This window comes from Trachypithecus francoisi, unplaced genomic scaffold (assembly GCF_009764315.1).
Source record: "Trachypithecus francoisi isolate TF-2019V2 unplaced genomic scaffold, Tfra_2.0 Lachesis_group20, whole genome shotgun sequence".
Lineage (NCBI taxonomy): Eukaryota > Metazoa > Chordata > Mammalia > Primates > Cercopithecidae > Trachypithecus > Trachypithecus francoisi.
In genome coordinates this window covers 66,959,766-66,982,583 of record NW_022681466.1, presented here as the reverse complement: position 1 = coordinate 66,982,583, position 22,818 = coordinate 66,959,766, and the positions used below count along the sequence as shown (strand labels likewise).

General features: G+C 43.8%; 2 protein-coding genes across 5 annotated transcripts in view; one reads left to right on the top strand and one right to left on the bottom strand.

Annotated features, from left to right (window-relative positions):
- RABEP1 (rabaptin, RAB GTPase binding effector protein 1) overlaps nt 1-18,756 on the top strand; it is a 115,182-nt gene extending 96,426 nt beyond the window's left edge. For all 4 annotated transcript variants that reach the window (XM_033184912.1, XM_033184913.1, XM_033184915.1 and 1 more), the window contains 7 exons: nt 1,934-2,032; nt 6,925-7,065; nt 9,741-9,930; nt 11,075-11,130; nt 13,277-13,375; nt 14,288-14,404; nt 16,037-18,756. In XM_033184912.1, coding sequence (XP_033040803.1) covers nt 1,934-2,032; nt 6,925-7,065; nt 9,741-9,930; nt 11,075-11,130; nt 13,277-13,375; nt 14,288-14,404; nt 16,037-16,138 — 804 coding nt within the window. In that variant the 3' untranslated portion in view covers nt 16,139-18,756. The remainder of the gene's footprint in view (nt 1-1,933; nt 2,033-6,924; nt 7,066-9,740; nt 9,931-11,074; nt 11,131-13,276; nt 13,376-14,287; nt 14,405-16,036) is intronic.
- Nucleotides 18,757-18,972: 216 nt separating this feature from the next.
- NUP88 (nucleoporin 88) overlaps nt 18,973-22,818 on the bottom strand; it is a 35,339-nt gene continuing 31,493 nt past the window's right edge. Inside the window, exons 11-17 of the mRNA XM_033184917.1 lie at nt 21,742-21,900; nt 20,714-20,839; nt 20,540-20,605; nt 20,321-20,401; nt 19,919-20,045; nt 19,652-19,770; nt 18,973-19,213 (exon numbers count right to left, since the gene is read on the bottom strand). Of these exons, the coding sequence (XP_033040808.1) occupies nt 19,150-19,213; nt 19,652-19,770; nt 19,919-20,045; nt 20,321-20,401; nt 20,540-20,605; nt 20,714-20,839; nt 21,742-21,900 (742 nt within the window). The 3' untranslated portion in view covers nt 18,973-19,149. The remainder of the gene's footprint in view (nt 19,214-19,651; nt 19,771-19,918; nt 20,046-20,320; nt 20,402-20,539; nt 20,606-20,713; nt 20,840-21,741; nt 21,901-22,818) is intronic.

Here is a 22,818-nt window from a genome sequence, read left to right as displayed (position 1 = left end):
TTTTTGTTTTGTTTTTGAGATGGAATCTCTGTCGCCCAGGCTGGAGTACAGTGGCGCAACCTCGGCTCACTGCAACCTCTGTCTCCTGGGTTCAAGCAGTTTTCCTGCCTCAGCCTCCTGAGTAGCTGGGATTACAGGCACTCACCACCACATCTGGCTAATTATTGCATTTTTAGTAGGTTTCACATTGTTGACCAGGCTGGTCTTTAACTCCTGACCTCAAGTGATCCACTCGCTTTGGCCTCCCAAAGTGGTAGGATTAAAGGCGTGAGCCATGAACCTGGCCCATCAGTAGCTTATGTCTTCGTTAATGGTGTCTTTTCATGAACAGAAGTCCTTAATAATGTCAAATTTGGGTGGGCACAGTGGCTCACGCCTGTAATCCTAGCACTTTGGGAGACCGAGGTGGGCAAATCACCTGAGGTCGGGAGTTCAAGACCAGCCTGACCAACATGGAGAAACCCTGTCTCTACTAAAAATACAAAATTAGCCGAGTGTGTTGGTGCGTGCCTGTAATTCCAGCCATTCAGGAGGCTGAGGCAGGAGAATCACTTGAACCCAGGAGGCGGAGGTTGCCGTGAGCCAAGATCGCTCCAGCCTGGGCAACAAGAATGAAACTCCGTCTCAAAGAAAAAAAAAAAATCAAGTTTGTTAATCATTTCTTTATGGTTTGTGATTTTCCTCCCCTTTTTTTTTTTTTGAGACGGAGTCTTGCTCTGTCACCCAGGCTGGAGTGCAGTGGCCGGATCTCAGCTCACTGCAAGCTCCGCCTCCTGGGTTTATGCCATTCTCCTGCCTCAGCCTCTGGAGTAGCTGGGACTATAGGCACCTGCCACCTCGCCCGGCTAGTTTTTTGTATTTCTAGTAGAGACGGGGTTTCACCATGTTAGCCAGGATGGTCTCGATCTCCTTACCTCGTGATCCGCCCGTCTCGGCCTCCCAAAGTGCTGGGATTACAGGCTTGAGCCACCGTGCCTGGCGATTTTCCTCCTTTTTAAAAAGGAATCTTTTCCTATGGAGTTATGAAGATATCCTGTATTATAGAGGCTTTATTCACATTTATATCTAAAATTCCTTTAGGACTTACACACACACACACACACACACACACACACACACACACACAGTGTAGATAAGGGTAAAACTTTTTTTTTTTTAAGTATGGATAGCCAATTTCTGTATGACTTGGTGAAAAGATCCACCTTTCCCCCATTGCTCTGTGTGGATTAGTTTCAGAACTATGTTCTGTTCAGTTTGTCTGTTTGTCTATTTTTTGTGCCAAATTCTACACTGATTTATGTGAAATAAAATTTTCTTTTTTTTTTTTTGAAACCCAAGACAGAGTTTTGCACTTGTCGCCCAGGCTGGAGTGTAAGGGCACATTCTGGGTTCACTGTAACCTCTGCCTTCCAGGTTCAAGCAATTCTCCTGCCTCAGCCTCCCGAGTAGCTGGGAAAACAGGCGCCCGCCACCACACCCAGCTAATTTTTTAAATTTTTAGTAGAGATGGGGTTTTACCATGCAGGCCAGGCTGGCCTGGAACTCCTGACCTCAGGTGATCTGCCCGCCTCAGCCTCCCAAAGTGCTGGGATTACAGGTGTAAGTCACTGCACCCAGCCTGATTTTTTTTTTTTAAAACATCTTTAAACATAGCTCCAACTAGGTCACATGAGTTAATATCTGCCTAGACACCCATAGAATGCTCCCTGTTACTGTGTGGCTGCATGTGACTCGGGCTTTGGCACTGCCTCGTGTTATCTAAGGCCAAGGCTTTGCACACAGCAGATGTGCACGTAGCTGTTGGATGATGGTGAGTGGTTACCATGAACTAATAAAATGTCAATTCCAGACACTAAATACTTAGAAGATGGAAGAGTTAGCTTCAGAATAACCAATTTCCTAACTATATTTCTATGCATGTGTTTTTTTAAAGATCTCTGCACTTGTCCTAAGAGCCCAAGCATCCGAGATCTTACTTGAAGAGTTACAACAGGGATTTTCCCAGGCAAAGAGGGATGTTCAGGAACAGATGGTAAGTTTACTTTTAAGTAAATGATAACTATGTTACATATATTCCTTTTTTGTTCTATCTTGACATCATCTTTGATAGGAATTTATCATCCTGTCCAAATTAGTTACTGTTGTCTTCTCCTGGGACTGTAAAACATTAATAATGGACAAAATATTGTAAAGACATTATTCCTTTTTTAAACCTACTTTCTGCCCAAACAAAAATTTTTCTCATCGTTTAACTTATTTTTCTGTTTGGGAAACCTAAACAGAATAAACTATGGACCTACATTTAATTTTTAATTCCAACTCCTGACCTAGCTAAAATTCCAACTCCTGACCAAGCTAAAAATTGAATGTCTGAGAGCCCTAGCCGGTACAGCTTTTGACCAGTCATTTTGTGATTTTCCTGGATGGCTAATTTATTTAGAATAACCTTATTAGGGCTGGGCACAGTGGCTCACGCCTGTAATCCCAGCACATTGGGAGGCCGAGGCGGGTGGATCACAAGGTCAGGAGATCGAGACCATCCTGTCTAACCCGGTGGAGAAACCCCATCTCTACTAAAAGTACAAAAAATTAGCCAGGCGTGGTGGTGGGTGCCTGTAGTTCCAGCTACTCGGGAGGCTGAGGCAGAAGTGCTTGAACCTGGGAGGCTGAAGTTGCAGTGAGCCGAGATCGCACCATTGCACTCCAGCTTGGGTGACACAGCAAGACTGTGTCTCAGAAAAAACAAAAACAAAACAAAACAAAAAAACCTTATTCGTTTCACAGGGGTTATGAAAAAAACCTGTAACTGCTGTGGTGCTGGGGAACTTCCAGAAGGCCATCTGTTCTGAGAGGGATGGGAGCAAAGTGTTAGGAGCAAGGGCTGGCTGGAGCCTTTGCGGATAGTTCCCCAGGCTTGGCCTCCCTCCTTAGCAGTCTGGCTACATTTGCTTTGTTTTTCCTTTTCTCAAAGTTGGAGCCTACATCTCATGCCTCCAACTAAATTAGAGATGGCCCTGCTGGGGTGATTCTCCAAAGCTGATGCTTACCCGGGGATGACAGTTTTTTTAAAAACAAGCCTTGGGTGGAATGGTCATTGAATGTTTTTAATTGGCATTAGGTCAGTATCTGAATGGCCTATGAACTGATGCCTAAATCTTAAACCTGGTCTGTAGGGAAGCATCTCATCCTAATCATTGACCCATAGTTTCATATGTTTTCTCTAATTAGACGATACAAAATAGTAACACTGGCGTAAAAATCATTGTTAAATACTGACGGTTTCATAGTGGTGAGCCTCCTACACTCCTTTGTCCCCTTGCATCTTTTTCCTTCTTGTCTGTTTTTTTATTTGAGATAGAGTTTTGCTCTTGTTGCCTAGGCTAGAGTGCAATGGCCTGATCTCCTTCTCCCGGGTTCAAGCGATTCTCCTGCCTCAGCCTCCCGAGTAGCTGGGATTACAGGCACGCAACACCATGCCCGGCTAATTTTGTATTTTTAGTAGAGACGGGGTTTCTCCATGTTGGTCGGGCTGGTCTCGAACTCCTGACCTCAGGTGATCCACCCGCATTGGCCTCCCAAAGTGCTGGGATTACAGGCATGAGCCACTGCGCCCGGCCTCCTTCTTGTCTTTTAAAACCCATCAGCCTTTGCAGACACTTTTCTTTTTTTTTTTTTTTTTGAGACGGAGTCTCGCTCTATCGCCCAGGCTGGAATGCAGTGGCCGGATCTCAGCTCACTGCAAGCTCCGCCTCCCGGGTTTACGCCATTCTCCTGCCTCAGCCTCCTGAGTAGCTGGGACTACAGGCGCCCGCCACCTCGCCCGGCTAGTTTTTTGTATTTTTTAGTAGAGATGGGGTTTCACCGTGTTAGCCAGGATGGTCTCCATCTCCTGACCTCGTGATCCGCCCGTCTCGGCCTCCCAAAGTGCTGGGATTACAGGCTTGAGCCACCGCGCCCGGCCTTGCAGACACTTTTCAAGCTGGTTTCACTTAAAACGAATGTGTGTGAGTGACACTGGAGAATTGTTGAAATTAAGGTTGAGGTCCTATGAACTCTAATACATGACCATTTTGTTGAAATTACCATGAGTAAGAGACACTCACCACCTTAGTGCATGCTTGCCCTTGTTCTTAGTCTTTCTGTGTATGTTTGTAGGTATATGATGTGTATGTATGTATGTATGTCTTGGTTTGTGTTTTTTGCTGGACTATTTGGAGTTATTGTAGATATGACAGTCATAAGTATTTTAGTATGTATTTCCTAAAACAAAGAGTTGTTCTGCATCGCTACAGTACTATTATTACATCCTTAAAATTTAACCAGTTGTCCCAATAAGTCCTTGATTATTTTTTAGTGGTGGTTTCCTTTTTATATTTTCTATATTTTGATCCAGGAACCAATCAATGATCACATAATTTCATCTTGTTGTCATGTCGCCTTAGTCACTTTTCATCTAGAACAGGCTCCCACTCTTTTTTTATTTTTAAGAATCCAGGCTGATTGCTTTTAGTCCAGCTGTCTTGTAGAATTCATTTGTCTGATTATCTCCTTGTGATTTGATTCAGGTTAGACATCTTGGCACGAATACTGCATAGATGAAATGGTTCAATGGGAGGTTCCTAACATCATGAGGCATGTTAATGATGGGTGCTTCCGTTACTGGGGATGTTAAATTTGATCACTTGCTTAAGGTGGGGACAAAATAGTTCCAGAATCAATATTGTTACCAACAGCAAATCTACTAAGGAAAGGTCAACATTTCTTTGTAGTTCTTTCTGCCCGTAGACTGTATCTCAGATAAGGGTTTACAGTTTAAGTACTGTGTTCAAATGTTAGTTGTTCTCTCTGTGGTTGTATTAGGAATTTGACATATAGTTAGCTCCATTTGTTTCTCTTTATATTACATTTTCATATTTGATTTTTATTTTTTGATTTATATTTTGAATATGCAATATGGTTCATAATCAAAAGTATAAAAATAAATACTCCATTTCCATTCCCTATCCTTTTTACCCCATTTCCACCCACTCTTGTATGTAATCATTTTAATTTATTTTTGGCTTATCTTTCTGTTTTTCTCTTTACAAAAACAAGCAAATATATACATATTCTTTTTTCCCTTCTTTCCTATCCACAAGGTGGTGGGATGTTGATACTTTGTTGTAAATGGGTTGAAAGTGATCATAAAGCACAGTGGATTCTAGTCTGAAGACAGTAACAGCGAGTGGGATTTAGCCAGAGCATATGCATGGCCTGGACTGCCTGTCTGTGGCCTGTTTGTCCTTCAGGATGCAGCTCAGTCATCCCTTCCTCTGGGAAGTGTTCTTTAACTCGCTCCCCAGTTTCCTGCCCCAAATTAGGTACCCCTTTGGCCTTTTATCACTGCAATACCCAGTCTCTGTCATAGCAGTTTATGGTATTATAGTTTTTGGTTTACTTGTCTTTCTCCTCTGTTGGACCATGAGCTTCTCCAGGGCAAAGTCTTTGTCTATCTCTGTATTTCCTGTGGGCAGCAAAGAGTAGTAGCTGCAAAATAAATATTGTATGAGAGCATAATCTACATGTATGTGTGCCCTTAAGGTCAGTGACCTGGCATTACAGAGTAGCAGGAGCCACCTGCTTTCCGAGAGCTTTGTCTTATACTCGGATTTGCTGGAATAACTTTTATATTGATGCAAACAATATGAAATACCTAAAATTGTTTTCTACATCAACAAGCAGAAGTGGGAGTGTGTCCGATTTTAAGAATAAGCTTCTCTGGCCAGGTGTGGTGGCTCACGCCTGTAATCCCAGCCCTTTGGGAGGCCGAGGTGGGCAGATCACGAGGTCAGGAGTTCAAGACCAGCCTGGACAACATGGTTAAACCCCATCTCTACTAAAAATACAAAAAATTTAGCTGGGCGTGGTGTTGCGTGCCTCTAATTCCAGCTACTCGGGAGGCTGAGGCAGGAGAATTGCTTGAACCAGGACTTGGGAGGTGGAGGTTGCAGTGAGCTGAGATCACACCACTGCATTCCAGCCTGGGCTACAGAGTGAGACTGTTTCAAAAAAAAAAAAAAGAATACGCTTCTCGAGTGCTCTGTGATTCCCAAGCTTAGATCCTCTTGATGACTTCCAGTATCTGGGCCTGCTGGGCCATTCACAGTGATCCTGAGCCTGAACAGATGTATACATGACGGGAAATGAAGACACTGCTTTTGGTTTCTCCCTCCTTTCTGTTGAATGCATGCCACGAGAAAATAGGAGTTGTCTTAGAGCACATGCTCTGTCTGATACAGGTCTTGATGGTGTCAGCCACTTCCATTGAACTAGAGATCCTGGTCCTTCTGTAGTACAGGGATATGGAGGGAAAATATTACTATTAATTAATTAATTTTTTTTTTGAGATGGAGTCTCGCTTTGTCGCCCAGGTTGGAGTGCAGTGGCGCAATCTCGGCTCACTGCACCCTCTGCCTCCTGGGTTCAAGCAATTCTCCTGCCTCAGCCAATCCCTAGTTGCTGGGATTACAGGCATACGCCACTATGCCCAGCTAACTTTTTGTATTTTAGTAGAGACGGAGTTTCACTGTTTTGCCCAGGCTGGTCTCAAACTTGTGATCTCAGGCAGTCCACCCACCTCAGCCTCCCAAAGTGCTGGGATTGCAGGTGTGAGCCACCGCGCCCAACCAGAAGAGAGTATTTTTAAGCGGTTTGTAGGAACGATGGAAAATGAGCCTCAGATGCTTGCTTCTTTGCCTGTCTTCTTGTGGAATATGTGCTGTAAATCAGAAAATTTCTGCACTGCTTTTTCTAAGTCTAGCAGAACTTCACCATATCCCGTCCATCCTCAGCACTCCTTTAGTTTGGTCTTGTTTTTCTCTGGTGTAGCTATTACCAGACCGGATCTACCTTTCTGACTGTGATTAGTGTCTCCTTCTATTTTAGGCAGTGCTGATGCAGTCACGGGAACAGGTTTCAGAAGAGCTGGTGAGGTTACAGAAAGATAATGACAGTCTCCAGGGAAAGCACAGCTTGCATGTGTCACTACAGCAAGCCGAAGACTTCATCCTCCCAGACACTACAGAGGTAACTTACTTTCCACATGATCCAAAATGTCAACAAGTACATTTTCGGAATTGGCTGTATGTTCTTTATGTGAACAGCTTTATTCAGATATAATTCACATGGCCATCCAGCCGTTGGGTGTACCATTCAGTGGTTTTTGCTGTACTCACAGATGTGTGCAACCATCATCACAATCAACTGTAGAACATGTTCATCACCTCGGAAAGTAACTCCTTGTGACCCGAGTGCACCAGCTAAAAACACACACAAACACACAGACACACACAAAAGAAAAAGTAACACTTCACCCTTTAGCTTCCATCCTTATTCCTCCTCCTCCCCTAACCTTAAGCAACTGCTCATCTACTTTCTGCCCCTATAGATTTCCCTGTTCTGGACTTTCCTATGAATAGAATCATATAATATGTGGTCTTGTGTACATCTTCTTTCATGTAGCCTAATGTTTTCAAGATCTGTACGTTATTTTTGTGGGACCATATTGAGAGTCCCACAAAAATTAAACGTTTGAAGAGGTCACCATGCTGGCTGCTTATGATGTTTGTTTTTGTGTCTGATACTTGAAAGGTTATACCACACTCACCGTCATTCTGTCCATAAAGATGACACTTTTGTTTCTTTTTGAGACAGATACTATCTGTCGCCCAGGCTGGAGTGCAATGGCATGATCTCTGCTCACTGCAACCTCTGCCTCACGGGTTTAAACGATTCTCCTGCCTCAGCCTCCCCAGTAGCTGGGATAACAAGCGCCCACCACCACGCCTGGCTAATTTTTTGCATTTATAGTATAGATGGGGTTTCACCATGTTTGCCAGCCTGGTCTTGAGCTCCTGACCTCAAGTGAGCCACCATGCCTGGCCAAAGATGACACTTTTGGTCACTTACATTCTTCTGTGGTTGGGTAAACCTCGGCTACAAAACCGATTTCCCAGAGACATTCATAATTGTCTCCTTAACTTTATCCAAGCTTTATTTTTAATTTTTTGAGACACAGTTTCATTCTGTCGACCAGGCTGAAGTGCAGTGGCACAATCTTGGCTCACTGAAACCTCTGCCGCCTGGGTTCAAGTGATTCTCCTGCCTCAGCCTCCCGAGTAGCTGGGATTACAGGCACGCTGGGCTAATTTGTTTTTGTATTTTTATTTTTTATTTTTATTTTTTGAGAGGGAGTCTCACTCTGTCATCCAGGCTGGAGTGCAGTGGAACAACCTAGGCTCACTGCAACCTCCGCCTCCCGGGTTCAAGCGATTCTCCTGCCTCAGCCTCCCAAGTACTGGCACAACAGGTGCGTGCCACTGTGCCCAGCTAATTTTTAAAAATATTTTTTAGTAGAGATGGGGTTTCACCATATTGGCTAGGCTGGTCTTGAACTCCTGACCTCGTGGTCTGCCCGTCTTGGCCTCCCAATGTGCTGGGATTACAGGGCATGAGCCACCGTGCCTGGCCTTTTTTTGTATTTTTAGTAGAGATGGAGTTTTGTCATGTTGGCCAGGCTGGTCTTGAACTCCTGATCTCAAGTGATCCGCCTGCCTGGGCCTCTCAAAGTGCTGGGATTGCAGGTGTGAGCCACTGCCTGCTAGTCTAGATTTAAAAATGTTCCAAGAATCCAGGCCGGGCACAGTGATACTTGCCTGTAATCCCAGCACATTGGGAGGTTGAAGTGGGAGTTTTGCTTGAGCCCAGGAGTTTTGAGACCAACCTGGGCAGTATAGTGAGACTGTGTCTCTACAAAAAATAAGAAAATTAGCTGGGCATAGTGGCATGCATGTGCCTATAATCCTAGCTACTTGGGAGGCTGAGGCAGGAGGATGGCTTGAGTCCAGGAGTTTGAGTCTGTGGTGAGATAGGATTATGCTATTGCACTCCATACTCCAGTCTGGGTGACAGAGCTTAAGATCCTGTCTCCAGAAAAAAACAGTTCCAAGAATCTTTGAAGAATGTCGTCAGTGTGTAAGCCTTGATTCTTGGACCTGCCTCAGTAATAAATCTTACGAAATTTTTAAAACTGTTGTTTTATATATATTGTTATATGAATATCCCGTTTTTACTTTAGAGTTGCTTTAGGTTATAACTGAAAGGCTTTCTAAAAGAAGACAGAACTAAAATTTAGGAAGAAAAACAAAACAAATTATGTACTGAATTTATTACAGAAAAACAGCTTACCACCTTAGAAAGCCATCTTTGCCATTATTTACCTCTGGCCTAAGGTAGTACTTTGCCTGTGGTAGATGTTCAGTAAATGTCTGAATGAATGAATAAGTAAGTAAGTAAACCTTATCCTCTTGGTTCACACTTGCTACTGAGTAGGAACTTAGACTGAGTTTTGTCTTCATTTCCTAATGCCTCACAAATTTCTGCAAGTAATAGTAGAGGATTCTAAGGTATTGAATGGCATATTGTAAGTCACTTAACCTTTTTATTTTTCTGCTTATGAAACAGTTTTGAGGGAAGAGTATGTGGCTCAGAAGATACAACGTGGCCAGAAATGTCTTTTCTATAACATAATGAATGTTAACCTGACATGGCACCTGTCCTGAAGCTCTAAGTGGCTTAATGGTCAAAGTCTTAATTTTTGAACCATTAAAACAACATCTGAGATTCTGGTTATAGAAAACCTTTAGCTTCTTTATTTCTTTTCACTCTCACAAACCCAATAATCATTTGTTTCCTGAATCCAGGCACTGCGGGAATTGGTATTAAAATACCGCGAGGACATCATTAATGTGCGGACAGCAGCAGACCACGTAGAAGAAAAGTTGAAGGCTGAGATACTTTTCCTAAAGGAGCAGATCCAAGCAGAACAGTGTTTAAAAGAAAATCTTGAAGAAACTCTGCAGCTAGAAATAGAAAACTGCAAGGAGGAAATAGGTGAAGATAAAAGTGATGTAGTTTAGAGTCACTAAATAAAACTTTATTTTTTTTTGAGACAGAGTCTCGCTCTGTCGCCCGGGCTGGAGTGCAGTGGCCGGATCTCAGCTCACTGCAAGCTCCGCCTCCCGGGTTCACGCCATTCTCCTGCCTCAGCCTCCTGAGTAGCTGGGACTACAGGCGCCCGCCACCTCGCCCGGCTAGTTTTTTGTATTTTTTTAGTAGAGACGGGGTTTCACTGTGTTCGCCAGGATGGTCTCGATCTCCTGACCTCATGATCCACCCGTCTCGGCCTCCCAAAGTGCTGGGATTACAGGCTTGAACCACCGTGCCCGGCCATAAAACTTTAATAAAGAAGTAATATGTGGCCGTGGAGTCTGGAACACAGAAAAGCATAGGAAAAAATTTAGTCCAGACTCAGTCCATTTTTTATACATATTCTGCTATATTCAGATATATTCAAATAATCAGAAATTCTGGTTATTTTAAAAACTTTTTTTTTTTTTTGAGATGGAGTTTTGCTCTTGTTGCCCAGCCTGGAGTGCAGTGGCGAGATCTTGGCTCACTGCAACCTCTGCCTCCCAGGTTCAAGCAGTTCTGCATTCTGCTGCCTCAGCATCCTGAGTAGCTGGGATTACAGTCGTGCAGCACCACACCCAGCTCGTTTTGTATTTTTAGTAGAGACGGGTTTCTGCATGTTGGTCAAGCTGGTCTCAAACTCCCGATCTCAGGTGATCCGCCTGCCTCGGCCTTGCAAAGTGCTGGGATTACAGTTGTGAGCCCCTGCGCCTGGCCGAAAACTCATCTTTTTAGGAGTTCTGTGGCCTCTTTGGCAATTATTCATGGATAGGATTCTCAGTACTTGAACCCAGACCCAGGGGAATGTGATTTGATGGGTGGCATTTCCCTGCAGACGTGATACATGATCTAGAAGTCGTTTATGACACCGTGTCCGTTTGCGTGGATCCTACTTTTCCCTGCGCTGAATATGCTGATTGCTTGGTGATAATTTTGAGACAGCCCCCCAGAACCCATGGTCAGCATATATTTGAATCCTTTGGGGGTGTTCTAAAATTTTAAAGAAAAAAATTTTCATGCAAAATAATAGATGAATGCTAATACGTCTCATTTTTTTTCCCTCTAGCTTCCATTTCTAGCCTAAAAGCTGAATTAGAAAGAATAAAAGTAGAAAAAGGACAGGTAAGTCGTGAGTTTCAAATTAATTCTATCAGCAACCGGTGGTTATTTATTGACTCCTACTATGGTAGACCCAACGAATAAAAAATAGTTAAGGCATGGGCCCTGCCTTAAGGAACGTCTGTCTTGTGGGAAGAAAACCATGGGGGTAAGGGTGTGATGGTGACTTACTGAGAGTGCCCTGTGTCAGGCTATGTTAAACCGGAGGAGGTAAGGCTAAGCTGTGACTGTGGCTTGGAGTTTCCAGTGTAGGGAGAAGATAGGCAAGGCATGGTCATAATGTGTTATATGCTTAGAGGTACAGTAGAAATATGTATAAAAATGTTACAAACAAGAGATGATGTTTTCTAGCTGGCTTAGTCCTCTTAGACATCATCAGTACCTTTCATAGTAACCCCATTCAACTTCCTGACCTCACTGTTCCTTGATTTAGAGATTTTCACCTCCACCATGCTCTCCCTTCCCACACACTGGGCTGCACTTTGCCCAACTGTGACATCTCACTGCAGCCTTAAGTTCCTTGACCACTATCTGCCATCCTTCCAGCTCTTCATCCTGCAGGCCTATCCATCGGAGTACCTCATTCAGACCTCCACTTCCCTCAACTTCCCCTTTTATCCTGGTTTTAGCAGCTTCATGGCTTGCTTGCTTTCCCCTAGGTCGCATCTTATTGGCCTGCCTCTTCCCCTCATCTCCCACCACACCTGCCCCTACGGTCTTTCACTCCTTGTCCTGCTGCTGCCCTCACCTGACCACTGCCCAACCCTGGGCTAGTCCTGCTGTCCCTAGCTGCTGATGCCACCAGACTTGGTGACACTGCCTGCTCGTGCTGCCAGATGGGCCTCCAGTGCTCCTCATGCAGCCTTTCATGTGTTCTAAGTTGCGTCTCCTCCATTCCTCACAGTGGCAGTTTCAGAGGCATCTCACCTCAGCCTCCTCACTCTCAGCAGATGCTGGCCTCACTCCTCAGGCATCAGGCAGGGCCACCTTCAGCTCCTGGGCTTCTCAATTACAGGTTCTCCTTTTATTCCCAGCCTTCTCTTTTTCTTCAGAGAAAATGATGGCCTGCTTCTGAGCACAGTGTGTCACTGCATAGGTGCTTTGACTGAGTGTCTCTGGACTTCTCCAGATGTCCCCACACCGTGCTGGGCCTTGAACTTCTGCCTCTTGACTGGTCTTTTCCATTATGCATGAACAGGCTCAGGTGTCTCCCATTCAGAAGGAACGAGTCTGTCTTTGGATTGCACTCCTCTCTCAAGCTACCAGTCTTTCTTGTTGCCTCTTTGCCACAGTCTTGATCATGTCCACTGCCTGACTTCCCAGCCACCCCTCCACCTGCTGCAGTCTGTCTCCTGCCTCCACTTTGCTTCTGAGGTTGCACGAGCAGAAAGTACCAGTGCTTGAAATACATCTCATACTTTCCATTCCAGCTGCCACTCTCTGAGTTCAGACTTCACTCTCACCTGGCTTATTGTAACAGCCTAACTTACTTCCCTGCCTCCAAAATTGGTCCCTAATTCATCTCCATATTGAAATCAAGGTTATATTTAAACATTATACTTGTTCGCATCTCAGTCTAGTGGAGAGCCCTCCAGTGGTTTCCTTTATTTACAGGATCAAGTCCGTATCCTTAGCCCAGCCAGAGCTCTCCTGCCTCACACTGCCTCTCCGCCTCAGTGCCTGTGGCTCCCAGTGTGCCGTGCTACAGGCCAGCCGAACATGCCACCGTTCCTGCATGTGTTTTTAATGCGTGTCGTCCATTCCCTCTTACTGGAGTATCTCTCTCCATCTTCTCCCCTTGTCACCCCCGTCTTTGCCTTGTAAAAATGTAGGAGTCAAATATCATCTCCCCTAGGAAGTCCTTTGTAACTTGTCTGGCAGAATTAAATGCTGCTTCCTTCATGCTTCACACGTCTGTTTCCCCTGGTTTCTCCATTTTGAGGCCTTAGAATATATAGTAGGTGCCTAATAATGGTTAATGAAAGAATCGTTCAGGAAGAACACAGAGGGGATCCACAGAGCTGAAAGGGTGAGAGTATTCCCAGTGTAGCCTGAGTGTCCTGGTGTAATTCTCCGGGCTCTAGGCTCTTTTAGGCAGTGCCCTGGGGCCCTGAGGGAGTTTGTGTCTCAGCCTTTTCTGTTTTCACAGTTGGAGTCCACATTAAGAGAGAAGTCTCAACAGCTTGAGAGTCTTCAGGAAATACAGATCAGTTTGGAAGAGCAGCTAAAAAAAGAGACTGCTGCTAAGGTAGTATTTTCATTGGTCATTTAATTTTAAAAAGTAGGGCTAAGAAGGTAGGATCACATCTTGCATGTTAAGAAAAAATATTGGTGAAGTGTCACCTTTTAAAAAGTTGGCAAGACTGACAGCTTGTGAAAAGAAAAAAATTAAACGAGTTGATCTGTTCCAGCTGGGTTAAATCTTTTCTGCCAGGTCTGGAGGCCTGTGTCATGGGCTAGCTTCAGATAGTAGGTGGGCAATCAGGGCCATTGACCAAGGCTGGGCGCTGCCCGGTTAGAAGCAGCTTTGAAAATGTCATTCCATCTGACTGATGTATCAAATCCTAAGAGAGACGGCATCAAACCGGGTTTGCCGCCTACATTTTGATTAGTTCCGTTAGAATAAACGTGCATGTTGTGGGGGTAGTGAGCTGAGGAGTCAGACCTTAAAGCACAGACAGTGTTGTTGAACTGCTTGCTTTTAGAAAGGCTCCCACACATCCTGCTGAAGTTTTCCATAAGAGAGATTGGGGATAGCTGGGGCTGCCTGGGACGTAGTCACTAAGTTTCCTGGTGGATGCTTGACTGTAGAGGTTGTCAGAGGAAATCCTGTATGCATCCCTGTCGCTGTGACAGATTCTCATCTCAGCAACTGTTTTGATGGTTATTGTCACTGTCACCAGCTGCTGGGGGTGGGGGAGGGCAGCACTTTAATCCATTTCTTCCTCTGGCTTTTCATACCCAGTTCATCTTAGGACCTAGAGCAAGCAGTCCAGATGCCTTGCACACTTGCCCTATAGATAGAGATTAGTCGTGTATAGGAGTATGATGGATATCCCCCCACCTTTCTGCCCTAGTAGTTGGTAACTACAAGTTACTAGATTTCCTAACTAATTTGGCCCTTTGGCATTAATCTTCATTCAAAACTTGTATTTTTTAGGCTACTGTTGAACAACTAATGTTTGAAGAGAAGAACAAAGCTCAGAGATTACAGACAGAATTAGATGTCAGTGAGCAAGTCCAGAGAGATTTTGTAAAGCTTTCACAGACCCTTCAGGTGAGGCATTTGGGGAACCACATACAGAGCACGAAGGAAGTTTTGGGGGACAGAACCTTGCCAATCCCTGACTTGACCACTGGCAGTAGCTAGAGGTTTAGAGACTGGCTGCTCCTACCTCCACCCCAAATGTCTGCCTTATCATTCAGGCCAGAAACCTGGTGTGTTCTTCACACTTGGCCCATTTTTCTTTTTCTCTATACCTTGCCAATTTTGCCTCCTTATGAGTAAAGTATCAACTCCTTAGCATACCATGTAAGACTCTTCCCAACCAGGCCTACCCCTGCATTTTGCTCATCTCTCTGCCTTGTTTTACATTCTCATATTTAACTGCTTGTGGTTCCTCGCCCACAGTGTGCTCTTCCGTCTGGTAAGCATCCTCCTCTCATCCCCTCCTGACTCCTTTCTTTCAAGGCTCAGCGTAGGTTTGTCCATTCCATGGAGCCCTTCTAGGTCCCTGAGCTGGGCTAAAGCGCCCCCTCCCTCTGCCATGCTCCCTTGGGCAGTCCATGAATGCCTGTAATGACATAATGACATTTAGAATATTGCGCTAAAACTAAGTTTTTTTTTCCCAATGGAACTTCAGATGCTTTTTTTTTTTTTTTTTTTTTGAGAGGAGTCTTGCTCTGTCACCCAGGCTGAAGTGCAGTGGTGTGATCTCGGCTCACTGCAGCCTCTGCCTCTCTGGTTCCAGTGATTCTCCTGCCTCAGCCTCCTGGGTAGCTGGGATTACAGGCACACGCTACCACACCCAGCTAGTTTTTGTATTTTTAGTAGAGACGGGGTTTTACCATGTTGGTCAGGCTGGTCTCAAACTCCTGACCTCAGGTGATCCACCCACCTCAGCCTCCCAAAGTGCTGGGATCACAGGCGTGAGCTGCCGCACCCAGCCTGGAACTGTGGATTCTTCAGGGTCACAGGAGTCAGGTCTCATTTGTCTCCATAATCCCAGCACATTAGACTTTAAAATCCTAGTCTGGGCCAGGCACGGTGGCTCACGCCTGTAATCCCAGCACTTTGGGAGGCTGAGGTGGGTGGATCACCTGAGGTCAGGAGTTCGTGATCAGACTGACCAATATGGTGAAACCCTGTTTCTACCAAAAATACAAAAATTAGCCGGGCATGGTGGTGGGTGCCTGTAATCCCAGCTACTGGGGAGGCTGAGACAGGAGAATTGCTTGAACTCGGGAGGTGGAGGTTGCAGTGAGCCGAGATGGCACCACTGCAGTCCAGCCCGGGTGACAGATCAACTCTGTCTGGAGGAAAAGAAAAAAAAAAAAAGGCCGAGTGTGGTGGCAGGTGCCTGTAATCTCAGTTACTTGGGAGGATGAGACACGAGAATCACTTGAACCTAGGAGGTGGAGGTTGCAGTGAGCCGAGATCACACCATTGCACTCTGGCCTGGGTGACGGGCGAAACTGCCTCAAAAAAAAAAAAAAAAAAAAAAAAAATCCCAGTCTGTTATGCAATAGCTTTGGGGAATTATTTTAAAATTTTTAATTGTTCTTCTTGTCTCCCTTTGAAGTGACTGCTACTCTGGTGAGTTAATCTGCTGCATCTCAGCTAAACCAGTCACAGTTCAGAAAATCTAGGCAGGAGCCACCTGTACTTACCTCACCATTATTTCTCCAGGTGCAGTTAGAGCGGATCCGGCAAGCGGACTCCTTGGAGAGAATCCGGGCAATTCTGAATGATACTAAACTGACAGACATTAACCAGCTTCCTGAGACATGACACCCTGATGGCAGGATTCTAGCCTGCACTTTGGGTTTTTAACTCATCTTTAGAGCAACATTAATTATTATTTAACTCTTAACTGAAGAAAGAGAAGTCACAACAAAAGGAAGACTGGAGCAATGCTTACTTCTAGAGGGAGAAGACTGTGCGGCACAGGAAACAGCAAACGGGGTGATCTGCAGCCCAGAGACCTTCAAATGCGAACACTGGTAACTCCAGGCTTGATTCCAACAGGCGTGGGATCAGATTCGGTGATGGAAAAAGTGCTGTTTCCTTGCCTGCTTTCTCCAACAGAGATTTTTGGAACACATTTCCCTACCCTAAAGCAACATCCCAGTAGTGTTTGGAATTTTCTGTTCATAGATATTGGAAGAGAGAATTTGCTTTATCTGTTGTCTAGAGCTCATCAGTAACAGTATTCAGTTAGCAGACAGAAGTGTAGTATGCTGTATGAATATTTTATATTAAAATATGAAGGTTTGGAGCAGGCCATTGGCTACTGACTGTATTTCCCTCACTCAGTACATTTTTGTTTCCCTTTTACCATTTTATCTTGCTTTGGAGGACCTAAAATGCTACTGAAACTTACCTGAGAACCATAGGACTGTGGCAAACAAAACCAATTCAGGAAGTGAATTGATGAGGATCTGAAAACTTGGCTGGGGCTATATATACTGGAAGCTGAAGGTTAAAGGAAAAGCACAAGAAACTTGGGAAGCACTTTTTCTGCATACTTAGATGACCTTCATGGGCCCACAGGTGCCAGGATAAAGCCAGACGGGTACCATCTACTCCTCTGAAGTGTTTTAGTCTAGTTATTGGATCAGTGAAAACATTAATAAAACAAGCTTTGTCTGAGAACCTCTAGTATACATTTATAAATCTGCTTATTTTTCAACTTGGATCATTAGGCTTAAGTACTACTTGTTTCAAATGTGTCAAATACAAAAATGGTAACTAGGTTGACAGATACTTTGTATTTTTAAGTCCAGACCTGGAATGTAAGTGACAATGCTTACGGAAAGCCAGTTAGAATACTGATCAGTCTGGAAATCTGCCTTGCCATTTTACAAGCATTCGATTCCTTTCCTGTGTGAAGAAAGCCTCCATGAAACAGGTCTTTGCCGTAACTTTATGAAGTGCTACAGAAAGCACAAAGGATTGATTCATGTTCACCAATACTTGCTGAGAGTACTCTCCCAGGAAGATCCACTGGATGGATCATCATCCAGGAGGTTCAAAAGTAAAATGGTTTTCAAATCATTTTTGAGATTGGTTGCATAACAGTAAGGTACCTGAAAGAGCCTTCCGGGAGTTAGTGAACTAGGTAGATTGTTTTGTACACATGAAGCCACTGTCAACTTAAAGTGAATTGTCTTTGTTATAAATGAGGTCACTATGGACTTGCCCTAAAGATCTTTACTTCTGTACGTCTGTCTTCCATAGGACAAATGATAAGTACTACATACCTCATCTCTTGGGTTATTATTGTAGTCTGCATTCATTATTATGAATTTAAAAATAAATACTAATTATGGAAATAGTACTAAAGGCTTGCCGCGCATGAAACATTATTTAAATTGGTTTGAAGTCCCTTTATAAAGAGTGCTACATGGTTTAGATAAAGGAAACATATAACTATTGAGTTACAGGGGATTTTATTAATTATAAAATGCAATCAACTTAAATTACGTAGGTTTAAGACTAGTCCCTTGGATAAGCCCCAAGCGAATTTGTCTTCAGATTATTAAAATTAGTGCTGCAAATCAGGGTGGGCAGTTCACAGCCTTTCTGAACTGACTGAACTAAAGCTTGTAGTGAAGTGTTCTGCTGAGACTGAGCACCTTACAGATAATTTTTCTCCAGAAGACAGTACTGGGTAATAAAATCATCACAATTAGGGAATGGTTAGTGGTCTCTACTGTGACAAATGCAAACTGCTGGAATTCACTTTATTGAGAAAAATACGGTAGAAAAACCCAAACTGAGACTCTTAAGTTTTGTTTAACAATGTGCTTCTGGTATGCAACAAACTACTGTGTCACTGTCCAGGTAGGAAACAATTCTTTCCACTGGGTTTTCAGCGTAAATGGGAACTGATTTAGAAGGCAAAAGAAAAGGTCAGTTGGGTTTCTTGAGTGTTCCTGTGCTTATATTCAGTCTGTGCATACATGTTCTCATGCATGTCTAACCTGATTTACCTCTTACCTGTAACCTACCTTATCATGTGGCTTTTAATTGGCAGTCACTCAGCCATTTCTAAGCAGGTCTAGTACTACCTTTCAGAACTCACATTGCAAGTATAAAAAGATGACTTAAGGCGAAGTGAGGACAAAATCACATTCTGCGTACTAACCTATTTCTTTTTTTCTCCCTTTAAGGTGCTAAACCTGCACCTCATGTCCACTCAGTAACAAGTGTTGGGACGTAGAGCACAGCCTCACTCAGCTCTGAAAGGTAATACAGCCTGTGAGGAAGTGAGCCAGCAGTGGCCTTTGCAGTTGTGGATCTTGAGCTCTGCTCTCGGCAGATTTCAGGTGTAACCATTTGTTAACTGTACTGAAGGTGTGTCCTTAAGAAGAAAGTGTTCACATTAAAAAAGCTGCTGCCGAGTACACTGTGTGGCCTTTTCCTTGGAATCCTAGGTTCTATCCCTTTCAGAGCCATGTTTCTGGTGCTGCTCCTTTAAAACACAGCTCACAAGAAGACCTTGCTCAGATGCGGAGAACACTCCACAGGGTTCAGGGAGGTTCTGGCAGTGTGCAGTGGGAAATAATCCTGACTCCTTGCTGAACACAACTGTAGGCTTGCGTCATAAAGCACAATCCAAATTTTAAATAAAAACATTTATTCTATAATTATAAAACAAAATATTTAAAAAGATGAACAACCACACCAAAGGTCATCCAAAATGCCTTTTTATAAATTAGATAATGCTACCTGTTTTACAATATGGGTTTAAGCCTTCAGTGGTGTTCACTTCAGGTGTGAGTCAGCTCCTGGTGGTGTCAGAAGTTTACATGATTGCGGATATCATTGATTTGCTTCACCATTTCCCTTATGTGTTCACCCCTGTAAAATTGTAAAGTCACTCACTTTTGGAAATATAATAAACCATTTATATGGATTCTTAAGAATTCAAACTGGTAATGCTGAAATAGCTAAGAACCGCTTTGCTAAAATTAACAGCTGAAGGTTTCAGATGGATAGCAATAGTGTTCACTGTTCATTTAAGGTGACAAATGGTGCAAGTACTGGAAATATTTTTGAACATAATTACTGTAAAATACCTTTGGCCACACAACAAAATCATGTTACTAGAAGGTCATCACTTTCAATCCTCCCACCATAGTCATTTCTTAAGCCCCTACGTATCATGTGGCTCTCGGCCCAGTCATTACTTGACATGCAAATACCAAGATCCAGGTTTCTATGAAGACAGGCTGACTGTGGCATACTGTAAAGGAAAAACTCTCTCAGAGTAATAGCTGACTGGAAGTATTTACTTACTCCTCCTTCAGGATGGACTGAATGCACTTCCGCTGGTAGGCACTGAGAGTAATGGTGGGTTTTTGAAGACTCAGCACCTTCTCCATCTTTCGCTGTTGATAGTCCTTTTTCATAGTAACCTTAAGTATCAAAATAGGTATTTTGGCAGTGGTTTGCCACACATTTTATCTATCTGAATCTGTTCTTTTTACATGTTTGTAAAATTTTCTGTAGAATAAGTGCTTTAAGAAAAATCACCAAATTTAGCTAGTTTGGATCTATTCCTACCTGTTTGATGGCATTGCCCAAATGTCGAAGTTGATCAGGTATCAGCTGTAATTCTTTCTTCATGTCTCGCTCACTGTCAGAGAGAACTGGGAGCTCAGAGTGAAAACTGTGAAGTACTTTTTTCATCCTTTAGAAAAGGCAAGCAAACATCTCAAGTTAAGGTCTCTGCTAATTAGGAGAAACATAATCACAAGCTCACAATTCATGGATCTGGTGTCTCTGAAGTAGGCCCCATAAGAAGGGTTAGGGGAGAGCCTCATGTTTTCCCCAACATATTCTTCAGAGGAGAGGTAGGGGGATCAGTTCAACTGTGTAGGTATGTAAGCACCTGCCAATGCCCATTTTCTTAAATATCACTGTTAGTACCTGAGTAGGTAACTAAATGTTATACAGCCCACTGACCTGTTCATGATATCCTCTTGTTTTTCTTTAGCTTCCTCGTATTTGTCAGCTAAACGCTCAGCCATTTCCCGCAGACTTTTCCTAATGATATAAGAAACAAGAGACTCTTGGGGTCCACACCTTGATGTTGAAACCAACTAATGTGGCTCAGCATCTTAGGGTAAGAATATGGTTCCAGCCCTACTGACCTATTATTTTCTTCTTCTTTTTGACACTTACCTCTCCTCTCGACAATAATTGAGATCTTCTAGTTGTTTCTTTTTTTGGTCACATAATAATTTGACCCTTCAAGAACAAAAAGGAATAGAGTGTACTCAGAAGCCAGGTCTAGGCTACGACACAGCATCAGCTACCAGCCAGGGATCGATGGTTTGTGAGCACAGGACATCATACCTCCGCTGAATCTCCTCCTTGGCCAAGTCCTGTTTGAGAATGTACTGCTCTCTGAACACCTGGGTGGCTCTGCTGAGGAGCTGAAGGCATTCTTCAGGAGGAGGGGCTAGGTCCTTTTCAGAAGCTCTTAAAAACAAAGTTTCTACCTTTATTTTCCTTAGCTGAGTAAAACAACTGAAAATAGACTCAAGTCACAGGTGCTTTGTAAACTTTTTATATTTTTAATTTATTTTTCTGAGATGGAGTCTCACTCTGTCACCCAGGCTGGAGTGCAGTGGTGCTATCTCGGCTCACTGCAACCTCTGCCTCCTAGGTTCAAGCGATTCTCCTGCCTCAGCCTCCCGAATAGCTGGGATTACAGGTGCCCACCACCCTGCCTGGCTAATTACTGCATTTTTAGTAGAGTTGGGGTTTCACTGTGTTGGCCAGGCTGGTCTTCAACTCCTGACCTCAGGTGATCTGCCTGCCTCGGCCTGCCAAAGTGCTGGGATTATAGCTGTGTGAACCACCGTGCCCGGCCTAACTTCTTCTGAGACAAAGTCTTGCTCTGTCGCCCAGGCTGGAGTGCAGTGGTGTGATCTCGGCTCACTGCAACCTCTGCCTCCCAGGTTCAAGTTATTCTCCTGCCTCAGCCTCCCAAGTAGCTGGGACTACAGGCGCCCGCCACCACATCCAGCTAATTTTTTTTTGTATTTTTAGAAGAGACGGGGTTTTGCTGTGTTAGCCAGGATGGTCTCGATCTCCTAACCTCGTGATCCTCCTGTCTTGGCCTCCCAAAGTGCCGGGATTACAGGCGTGAACCACCGTGCCTGGCCCAGCCTAACTTCTTTTTAAACACTTCCTGTTTATCATTCTCAGGTGCCACTTCCCCCTGTTCCCCATTCACTAGCTGATTAAATATACCCAGTTTCTTCCAAATCCATCACAGTAAAAAGTATATGAAACAGATGAGGACAGAAAGGATGCACAGTAATTATGAAGACAGAAGAGAACCCATTCATAAAACCACTATGCCCAAGATTGCATACTTCAAAAATGCTGGATTGGCAACACTACGTTGCAAAATGCTTCTAATATGCTTTTCAAAGGAATCTGGGGTTTCAGCCAGAACACGGAGGGGAGACTCTGCCACTTCAACATCTTCTCGAGTACAAAGCAGGGGAGGAGACGCTGGATGGACTGTACTTCTGCAAAATAGGTAAGTAAATTGAATTCTACCATGGAGTGATTTACTATATTACAGGAAAGCAGAAACCACATTAATCCAGAATTTTCAGAATACAAAATAAGGTGTTACTTTTGTAAAAGTGCAAGAATGCATGTTTGCCAACTTGAAAAGGTCACTTTGGGAAGCTACACCCTTATTCTTCCAATGCCCCTAATTTGTCAAAGCATTTCTGACTGCCATTTCTGGTTCTTTTCTAAAAGATTAAGGCAGCACAAACACCTAGCATGCATTCTTGGCAAAGGACTTGAGAGCCAGTTTATAAGCCAGAGCCACTAACATAAATTACTAATTTGTTAGGTTTAGAGTTGATCGAAACCAGTATTAAGCCAGAAAACTGCTGTATATACCATATTGGTTCTATATAATTTGATTTCTAAAAACGATTCACTCAAGTGCAAATACTCAAAGTTCAGAAAGAGCTTAAAAGATCTCACAAACTTTAGCAGCATGGCAAGTGACTTACTCTGAAGGCAACAATTCTAATGTGAATGTTTGGTTGGACATGGTGGCTCATGCCTGTAATCCCAGCATTTTGGGAGCTGAGGCAGGTGGACCACTTGAGGTCAGGCATTCGAGACCAGCCTGGCCAACGTGGTAAAACCCTGTCTCTACTAAAAATATAAAAATTAGCTGGACGTGGAGGCACACATCTGTAATCTCAGCTACTTAGGTGGCTGAAGCATGAGAATTGCTTGAACCCAGGAGGCGGAGGTTGCAGTGCGCTGAGAACACATCACTGTACTCTAGCCTGGGCAACAGGGTGAGACACTATCTCAAAAAAAAAGAAAAAGAAAAAGTGAAAGTTCCTCAAATAGCATTACTTTATAGACAACTTGTATTTCAGGGAGCTAGCAGAAATATGATCTGAAAGTATCCA